We start from the raw sequence: 10,635 nt of genomic DNA, 5'->3' as shown, positions 1-10,635 counted from the left end.
TCATCCTTCCTTTTCCTCTTTCTTTTCTCACTGGCACTCAGAAATCGTTTCATGCTTAACTTTGCGACCACAAACGCCACCACACGACAAATTGTCCGTGACAGAAACGTCACGTGACCTGGAATATTTTTTCCATGATGGATTTAAGATACATTTTAGGCTGATACATAAAATAATATAATCGTGTTTTCATGCTTATTATGAATTATCATTCTTTGGATTGACAAATGATTTATTTAAATTCTTAAAAAAATGTATAAAAAAAAAAACTCGGAAGTACGACGAGGCCTCCCTGATCATAGACATATATTACTATAGGTATATATGTCTATGCCCCTGATGGCAACTGCCCGCCTTTGCCCAATGGAACGCACCGCCTCTGGTCACATGACCTGGGATCATATGTTCCATGATGGATTTAAGATACAATTTAGCTATAAAGAATATATTTAAAGAATTGTGTTTTCATGTTTATTATGAATTGTTATTCGTTTGCAATGACAAGTGATTCATTTTAATTATTAAAACAAAAACAAAAAATCGTAAATACGACGAGGGGTCGAAGCCCTGGGCAACTGCCCGACTTGCCCAATGGGACGTACCGCCACTGCACGCAATAGCCCAGTGGCAGGTAGGATCATGTCAAATCATCTATGTCCCCAGCACTTTTCAAACCAAACTGCAGAATCTATTCAAGGGTCCGGTTCCGTAGCCATAGTTGGTGCCAAAATGAAAAGCATTCACCCTTGAAATCTTGGCTCGGTGAGGAGAGTACCGATCATTTATCTTGTTACAATTTTGTAAAAGGTCTTTTATTGTTAGAAAACCTTCATAATGTTATGATGCCATTTTCAGACTCAGGCCGAATATCCCAGAGCCTTGACATAATGACATGTTGGCCTACAGTTTCTTTCTCAGTTGCTTTGGCATCATTCTCTAATGCGAATTACAGTGAACACTGTAAACATACAGTTCTGTTAGATCACATGGCTTGACATGATAATGATGTCTGCTCTAGTCACTTGAACATATTACCATACATTTCAGCAATAATGACACGTTACAAACCTATAGTTTATTTGTTTATTTTGGCATTCCATGGTTTCGAATGTGTATGACATTCACTGACAAATTGTCACTCAAGGCGTTTAAATGCACAGTTGCTATAGTGACATTCAGCCAGAAACAATGATTTCCATGGCGACAGAACGAGTTACCACCACAAGTCAAATTGCAGCATTAATGACTACTTTGCAACAGCCTTTTCAGTGATCGGTGATTCAGCAAAGAAAGAAAAAAAGAACAAAAACAAGAATGCATACTGCTTCTCAGCAAATTCTGACAAGCCTATTTGTGTAATTATACATTCGTTTATTTCCAGTGCAAGTAATTAAAAGAAATAAAAAAACAATTATATAATTAATATGGATAAAAGAAAACCACTCTTCTCAAACCGAAACACACTCCTTTTGCATTTTAGTAATGAGAGCTGCATGAGAAACGTAATAAATAAAATCTGCTAATTCTAATACAGTTATCATCCATAGTGCAATTTCTTTTGATATTCCATCATACATGTTGTTACTAATTGCTCATCACGCATATCTTACAGTGTGCTTCTAGCCATACATTCCAATGGTCACTGTCGTATTGCATCCATACAATACCTCACAAATCTGTAATTGCACAGTATTGCACTTTGAGTTTGAGAAAAAAACGAGAGCTCTCAGGTAGTTCTCGTGAGATCTCAGATGGTTCTCATGCTAAGGCTGCTAGAGACAGTGGCAGATTCTCACAGCTCAGTAGCGTGTCAGTGTGTTTGAAATAGTATATGTGAATAAGTGTATTTAGCAGCTGTAACACAAACATGGCCCTGCTAACATGTACTGTGTAGTTTCACCCAGAAACTCTGTAGATTTGTAGATTTGTTTGTGTGACAGATTTAGTGAACACTGAGCCATTACTAATGTGCTCCTCTACCGGGAGTGATTGGATATATTTTCTTCTCATGAACATACATGTGTGGGAAATTCCTTGTATTTTTTTCATGAAAAGTTGTGTGCATCCGTCATTACAATGTAGTTCAAAAGCGTTCAGATGGATGGCGATGAAGAGCAATATTACTGTAGAATGAGTATCATAGTACTCCAGGAAATTGCATTCAGTTGTTTTGTTTTTCGGTTCACAGGCAGGGAATGAGTGATAAAACACCTATGCATTGCCTGTGCATCTCCTAATCTCTCTCTCCACCGGCTATAACTGTAAGCAAGCGGAAAAACGACTTGAATTTAATAGGCCACCCAACTTTTATGTCGCTCCACAATCATGCTTGAAGTTGCCCCTATCTTCTTACATAAAAGTGTGAAAGGAATGGGTGTTAAACGAAATGTTTGGTCATAAAGTTGCTCCCACACATCTACCTCGCCATCCACTATCACTAATGAAGGCAATACATAGTATTTTGGCAGTATATCACCATAGACAACTGTGTAAATAAAAACAAAAGGCTAAAGTTACCTAAGTGCCCAATAAAAAGCACTGAGTGCATCAAGATAATGGTTCTTTGGTAAGTTGTGACAAAAAATTGTGCAAAAAAGCAGTGCATGGATTGTTCTTCATAGATTTTTTTCTCTATGAGAGATCAATCACTTGTCATCCCATGACCTCTCTCATAATAAAACATACAAATATAAGTCAAGCTATTTTATACTTTTCATTCAATAAATATTGAAATACAAATATAGTTTGTGTGTGTGTGTCTGTGTGTGTTTGTGTGTATAAAATATCAATGAAAATACTTGATACAACTAATTCCACTTTCACAAGCTGAAACTCTCACACAGATATTAAACTGCATGCAAACTTGGGCCACCATGACATGATGCGCTAATTAGCATACAGCTCCCACTATAATGGCAAGCGATGCGTTTGTCTCGGACATGGCTCTGAGCTGACCTTAGCAGTGGTGTGAGAAAGGTGCTCATCACCAGACCTGTGCAGGTGACATTCTGTGAAGGATCCTCAAGGCTAATGTAGGTATTTCTTCAACAAAAAAAAAAAGATTAATCAATTGTAGATGATTATGAAGATGATGATAACGGTGTTGTTGTTGCTGTTGTTGTTGATGTTGATGTTGATGTTGTTGTTGTTGTTGCTGCTGCTGCTGCTGCTGCTGATGATGATGATGATTATAATGGTCTCTCCTTGAGTCAGGGTCTTGAGTCAGTGCAGTTATAAGGCTGTCCAGGTATTCCACATTCTTGATCTGTTGTTTAAAATAAGAGGAACTGTTCTGGCTGTAAGGAACAGTTCTGGGTAAATCCAATCTGAACAGTCCTGCAGTGTTCCCACGTGATGTCGTATCCACAGCAATGTGCAACGTGAAGCCTTCAAGTCATGCTTACAGAGTATGCTGGGCCTAGAAAAATATGAAACCAAACCACGATCCACAATCATTTGCTCAGTTTATCTGGTGAAAGACAAAAAAACACAAACCAAACACCAAACAAGCTAACTAACCCGCCAAAGAGCTAGCAGGAACACAGCGGGAGCAGCTCAAGCGTGTCTCACCAGGTGTTTCTCTGCGTTCGTTCCTGTCTGGAGAAGTGCCTTGCCCTTACTGCTGCTCCTCGCAGCCGGCTCCACTGAAGGCCTCCTCCTCCTGGGTCTGGAACATGTACTGCAACGGGACACGCAGGTTTCAGGTACGTAATCATGTTTCAATGACTTAAACGCACAGGCCCTCGCATTGCGAGGTTTTTAAACAAATTCTTATTATTCTTCTCAAACGCTTGCACCACACACTTCTTATATTAAACGTAACCATAGTAGTCTACAGTAAGTCCTTAAAGTGGCATTATGTAGGAATTGTACTTTAGGAATTGTTAGGGTTAGGATTAGCAGTTTTACCTTAAAATAACAGCTTAAAAAAAATTGGGGCGCTACAATGAAGTTTAATATGGAGAATCGCCTCCGTGCCATTGCCATACCAGGGTCCGTAGGCATATTACTGTGTTATGTAGCTTTGCCTGAAGCCGCCCAGTTAGTACTGTCTGCCGAACTAGTAAGTAGCTTATTTGCCGTCTTGCTTTGTCATGTGTTGCACTTGCTTGATGTTTGACTGTGTTAGGAAAGTTGTTGACTCACTAGTTTGTCATAGTGTCAAAGTAAGCTAATTTCAAAAGGTTTCGCTAGGTTTAGCAGCTAGCATCTCGTTAGCGATTAGCAATTCCTACATAATGCCACTTTAAAGTGGATCAGGTCAGAGACTATAGATACTGTGAGCTCACTGACTACTGTAAGTGTATTTGCCCAAACTCACTGATTTCAGGTTTGACTCCATGTCTGTGAAGTTCCACTCGGTCAGGGGCAGGCTGAAGTTAAATGGCTGGAAAGAAGATAAAACAGCGGCCATGGTCTTGATCACAACCAGGAATTCACAGGGTCAATTATTACATTTTTGTTAGATGCTACAAAATTCAATAAAAACAGTTGATTTGGCCATGATCCTGCCAGATCTTTTTTTATAGATATACTCAGTCACAATTTCAATTGGTGGTAATTACAATACAGTTACATTGATCACTCCAAGGGATTACTTATTAAATCGCCATGTGTAGGCTATTCGCACTCAAATTAAAATATTCCCTTAAAACAGCGTTTTCTCAAACAGATCCGCAATGAGAAAACTGCCAGTACGTCGAGCCGTCATGGCCACAGTCTAGTGCTCGGTGCTTCTGTCACTCGCCAGGTCCCTGCTCTCTTGACTCGACTTCTTGCTTTGTAACATTTTATTCCTGCTACCTGAGTTATTGTTCAGTCATGGCGTGTTCAAAGTAAGCAAGGCGTAATGCCTTTTTAAGGAAACAGCCTGTAGCTGTGCAAATCACTATGTAAAATCAGTTTATCATGCTCGAGGTCAGTATATCCAGCCAGCACGATTTAGGCCAGTCATGGGTCCAGGTTTCTTGACACAGTGTTCCACAAAAAGGCACATAATTCACCTGGGGTTATGGTGTGTGTGTGTGTATGTGTGTGTGTACATCTGTGGGGTGGGTTGGGGTGGGGTTATGGTGTGCGTGTGTGTGTGTGCGTATGGGTGTGTGCATACATGTGTGTGTGTGTGTGTGTGTGTGTGTGTGTGTGTGTGTGTGTGTGTGTGCGTGTGCGTGTGCGTGTGCGTGTGCGTACGTGTGTGCGTGTGCGTGTGTGTGTGTGTGTGTTTACTCACATCCATAGCAGTGGCTGCTGCACTGGGCTCCAGGCTCTGCTGGTGACTCCGAAGGAGCATCTGTAGGTCCTCCAGACTCATGTCCACACTCTCCACAGCCTCAGCTACCTCAGACCTGAAACACACACAACACACACACACACACACACACACACACAACACACACACACACACACACACACACACACACACACATACACACACAAATAAACACGGTCAGAATTCAGCTCGTGGCAGCTCTGGGCAACTCAGGCCTGGAGGACGCGCACGTATGCGCGCCCACACACACACACACACACACACACACACACACACACACACACACACACACACACACACACCAGCTCTTTGCAGTCTGTCTGGCAGTTCAGGCCTGCAGCACACATGGAACACACACACACACACACATAGAACACACACTCACACAGACAGAGTTCAGAGCTCACAAAGCGCTGACCAGACCTACAGCACCCACAGAAAGAACATACACACACACACACACACACACACACACACACACACACACACACACAGCATGGAGCTCAAAGATTTTCCAGTCATCCACATTTGTGTCAGATCAGCATTAGAAAAAAGATGAAAAGAAAAAAGGAAAAAAAAAGTCGTGAAATGGGTTTTTTATGAAATATGGTTTTGATATTTCCAATCTTTTTTTTCCTGGCCACTTCAGTATTTTGACAGTAGGTGTGGTATGCGTCTTTGGGCCTGTGCCCTGAGAGCACAGAGGACCTTATTGTGTCATTTGACCTCTAGGTGTAGCTACAGCTAAACAGGAAGTGAGGACCCATGTATGCAAGGTTGTTATGCTGTTATGACCTTTCACCACAAGATGGCACTACAGCTTGCTAATCTTTTCAGTTTGCTTTAACCCCTTCATGACTGTACGTTGCACTTGATAACTTCACAGTTTACTCCAAATGTTTCATGATTTATAATTGTCCATGTGTGATGTGATCTTTTGGTATGATACAAAGATCATGAATCGAATCTGTTTTGATTGTTCTTCTATTTTATTTGTTTTATCTAATATATTTCTTCTAAAACACTCCTTTTTGGGTTTTACTCTGTCTAATTCGTCATCTATTCAGTAACTTAGACCAGGTCTTCCAATGATAAAGCACTGCATGTTGTCCTGCATGCTTGTGTATGTCCAAGTGTGTTCACACTTGAGTGCTTATGTGAATATGTGTGTATGACTGCATACATATGTGTGTGTCTGCACTTGTGTGTATGTGTGTGTGTGTGTTTGCTCGTCATACCTCTCCATCATCGGCCTCTTGGCCCTCCTCTCTCCAGACCCAGTCCCTCGGGCTTCCAGGACAGACTGCACCATGGCAACGGGGAGGACGGGGGGCTCGGCACACACCTCGCAAGAGCTGAGGGCCACACCCTCCCCACGACCTCTGACCCCAGGGCTCACTGGCTCCTCCTTAATGAGCATCATGCACTTCTCCCTGAGGAGACACATCAGGCGGCCATCCCCCACAGCCAAGCTCAGCGCCTCACAATCACATGTGCTCAGGCTAACAATAATAATATAATAATAATACATGTGAGCCGCATACTGAGCTGCGCTTTGGTATCAGAACATGGCAGTTTCTCATGTATTCACAAATAGTATTGATCATATAGAATGTCTACATCATATTGCCAATTGATGCCATTGATGAACTTCATAATCAATCAATCAATCAATCAATCACATCATTGATTAGAAATCAGGGAAATCTAATGATACAAAGAGGTTAGAAAAGTATTTTGCAGGCAGAAAAAAGGCACACACACGCACACACACACGCACTGTTTTGGAGCCTTATTGTGCTAATTAAGTGTGGCTTATCAACTTCATTTCTATGAATGCTTTTGGATGAGGATTGAATTTTATATTTTCAATGAAAATATATCCCTCACATTCCCCATACCTTGACTCTTCTGTTTGCATTGGTATGGCCATGGTGTTTGGCTGGGACATCTCAGTAACGTCTGATATGATTGGTCCTCCTGTCATCGTGCTGCTGCTGGAGCAAGAGGCTGTGTCTGTAGATGGCTGAAGAAAGGGAACATGGCTGTCAGACTTGTGTGTGTGTGTGTGTGTGTGTGTGTGTGTGTGTGTGTGTGTGTGTGTGTGTGTGTGTGTGTGTGTGTGTGTGTGTGTGTGTGTGTGTGTGTGTGTGTGTATGTATGTACAGTATGTGTATGTGTATGTGTATGTGTGTGTGTGTATATGTATGTATATATGTCTGTGTATATATGTGCTGTCAGACTTGGTCCAGTCTCCATCTGGATCACTCAAACATTAGTAACATTTCTATAGTTTCCTTTCAACAAGCTGAACAAGCTGATAAAGAAGGCTGGCTCTGTGGGTTCTGAGGGTTCAGGGGGTTCAGGAGCATCCTGAGGTGGTTGTTGACAGAAGGATGTTGCACAAACTGCTCAACATAATGCACCTCACATCCCTACCTACTGTTCAGACAGCAGGAGGTAATAAGAACCGCTACAGGAAGTCAATCCTGCCCACCGCAATAACAATATATAATGACTCCCCTCTGTACCAGGACATGAGATGTATCCTCTGAGTGGCAATACACAATGCACAATCTACATTTAATTTGCACAGTTAGAGCTACAGCTTTCAGTTTTATAAAGTAATTTTTACACTTGTGTCAACTTGCTGCCATAACTGTAGCAAATGCTCTCACCAAGAAAGTCTACTGTGCCACATAAAATACAATGAACACAAACAAATTGAAGCACTAAAACAGCATATACTATGCGTTGCCGTATCCTCTATGTATGCAGAGATTAGAGAGTAGATCTACTTTATAATACATGTTGTAAACCAAACAAATGAATCTGAAATGCTGCAGTATACATCACGCCAGGTCTATGCTTCGATTTCTGGGACTATACTGCAGTACAGAGTGCAGATGAACACGAGATATTACCACTGAAAGTCTGCTGTAGTCCTAATGCTGATCCATGGTGTCCTCTGAATATTCACTCAGTGTGTGTGTGTGTGTGTGTATGTATGTATGTGTGTGTGTGTGTGTGTGTGTGTGTGTGTGTGTGTGTGTGATCAGTCGGATGACCTCACCGATTGGATGTAGAAGGGCTCCTGCAGGGGCTCCAAGGGGTGGCTGTGGCTGAACTTGGAGGCCGGAGGGGTGGTGGAGCCGTCATCCAACATGAGGGGCCTGTACACGGGGCCCAGCGCCCGCCAGAGAGGACAGAGAGAAGACCATTTAGAGAAACACTCACTGGAGGCCGTGTCAGTCAGCCAGCAAGTGTACCAAGTAGACAACAAGGCATCTGCACTGATATGCTGCTTGTTTATTATATTGATGTCTTAATGGTGATGTTAAAACACAGACAAATTGAAGCACTAAAAAAGCATATACTATGTGTTGCAGTATACGTGTGTGTATGTATGTGTGTGTGTGTGTGTGTGTGTGTCTGTGTGTCTGTGTGTGTGTATGTGTGTGTGTGTGTGTGTGTGTGTGTATGTATGTGTGTGTGTGTGTGTGTGTGTGTGTGTGTGTGTGTGTGTGTGTGTGTGTGTGTGTGTCATGTCGGAGAAAGCGGAGGGTCTATGTATCTGTGGAACTAACTGTTTAGTCAGTTTTTATGCAGTACCCACAGTTCACCACAGTTACAATGTCACCACATAATAAAGTACATTGTAGCAACAATGAATACCAGCATATTGATAGTATACATAAAAACCGTAGGGTTAGTGTTGGTATTTGAGTCAGGGAACATGGAAGTACACAGCAGCAGTATCCTTAATGGTATAATTGTAATATAATAAGTATGGTTGCATTGTCACAAACATTGCTGCTTATTTAGCATTTTGCATTGCTACTAATTTAGCATAACTGTTTAAAAACAGTCATGCCAGGGCTAGAACTTAAAACAGGAGAAAATTGTTAACCTTTTACTTAAACCCAGTATCCATAAAGCACATTCATAAAGGGTTATAAAGTATTCATAAAGCCTCATAATGATTGACATAAGTCTGTATAACTATTTAGTAAGGACTGCTGTTAGAAAGCATTACAAAATATCCAAATGCTGTTTATTCACCAAATACCCTTTATGGAGTCATATGTGACTCCACACAAGCTTTCAAAATAAGAGTTGTGTAGGGCTTATACTACAACATCATAATGCTTAATCAGTCCTGTCTATTTATGAATAGTCAGATAGACTTAGGACAAATGCTATGATGCATTATTGAATACTTCATAAACATTTATGAATGTGTTTATAAGGCTTTATGAATACTGGGTTGAAGAAAAGTGTGCTGTTAAAGAGAGGTTTACTCAGTGTAATGGCACAGTTTCAAACACAGTTGAACATGTGAACATGTGAACAGTTGAACATTAATACATAATACATGTGTATTATGTATTAAATATATTACATATAAAAAAAAACAGTAATATGAATAGAACATAGTAATATAAACAGCTGTGCTAATATAACATAGTAACGATTATTATTAATACTATTCAGGGATAGCAGATCCATGTATCTATTTAGGAATTAGAAGACTGACTCTAAACAACAGTGTGGGAGGGTGGAAGTGAATAACGTTTGTGAGTTGATGATGAAAGGTGTGCCTTAGAGTAAATAGGGGGTTGCAGGGTGAGTGGTGTGTGGTTGGGTGGAGGGGGAGGGGGAGCCTTGTGCCCTTTCTCTCACCCGATTTATTCTCACGGGTCACATAAGCTGACGATGCACTTCTTCATAGAGGGTAGAGGGTCATGCGCTCTGGTTTGGTTGGATGGTGTGTGGGGGGGGTTGTAGGGGGAGGGGGGGGGTAGTGCTAAGGCCTAGAGGAGGGGATTGTGTGTGTGTGTGTGTGTGTGTGTGTGTGTGTGTGTGTGTGTGTGTGTGTGTGTGTGTGTGTGTGAGAGAGAGAGAGTGAGAGGGGACAAGGGCTCAGTTAGTCTGAATCAGCATTCGGCAGCCATTCATCCCAGTGGGAACTGTGTGCTCGTGAGTCAGCTGACCCTATCCAGCTGAGTTGGCCCTTCACTTAGAGCTGTTTGTGTGTTGTGTGTTGCTGTGCACTCATTTGCCTATTGTCTTTTTTGTTGTATTTGTTGTTGTTTATGCATGTTTTGGTTCTAAATGTGTGCATATTGCGATTGTGATTGTGTGTGTATGTGATATCAATTATTCAAGTGATTGTGTTTCTCTCTCTGTGTCTCTCTCTTTCTGTGTGTGTGTGTGTGGGTGTATGTGTGTGTGTGTGTGTGTGCGTGCGCACGTGCGCGCGTGTGTGTGTGTGTGTGTGCGTGTGTGCGTGTGTGTGTGTGTGTGTGTGTGTGTGTGTGTGTGAGTGTACTCACAGTTTTCTCTTCATTCCAACAGTGTTGGGT

At 41.6% G+C, this 10,635-nt stretch overlaps 1 protein-coding gene across 1 annotated transcript in view; it reads right to left on the bottom strand.

Moving 5' to 3' along the window:
- Positions 1-3,616: 3,616 nt before the first annotated feature.
- hsf4 (heat shock transcription factor 4) overlaps positions 3,617-10,635 on the bottom strand; it is a 12,776-nt gene continuing 5,757 nt past the window's right edge. Inside the window, exons 6-12 of the mRNA XM_012818671.2 lie at positions 10,606-10,635; positions 8,343-8,442; positions 7,171-7,295; positions 6,508-6,702; positions 5,231-5,345; positions 4,322-4,387; positions 3,617-3,679 (exon numbers count right to left, since the gene is read on the bottom strand). The exon at positions 10,606-10,635 is cut by the window's right edge and continues 38 nt beyond it. Coding sequence (XP_012674125.1) covers positions 3,617-3,679; positions 4,322-4,387; positions 5,231-5,345; positions 6,508-6,702; positions 7,171-7,295; positions 8,343-8,442; positions 10,606-10,635 — 694 coding nt within the window. The remainder of the gene's footprint in view (positions 3,680-4,321; positions 4,388-5,230; positions 5,346-6,507; positions 6,703-7,170; positions 7,296-8,342; positions 8,443-10,605) is intronic.

This window comes from Clupea harengus, chromosome 3 (genome assembly GCF_900700415.2).
Source record: "Clupea harengus chromosome 3, Ch_v2.0.2, whole genome shotgun sequence".
In the NCBI taxonomy this organism is placed as follows: domain Eukaryota; kingdom Metazoa; phylum Chordata; class Actinopteri; order Clupeiformes; family Clupeidae; genus Clupea; species Clupea harengus.
Note: the sequence above shows the minus strand (reverse complement) of the source record. Positions and strands in the feature narration are given on the sequence as shown.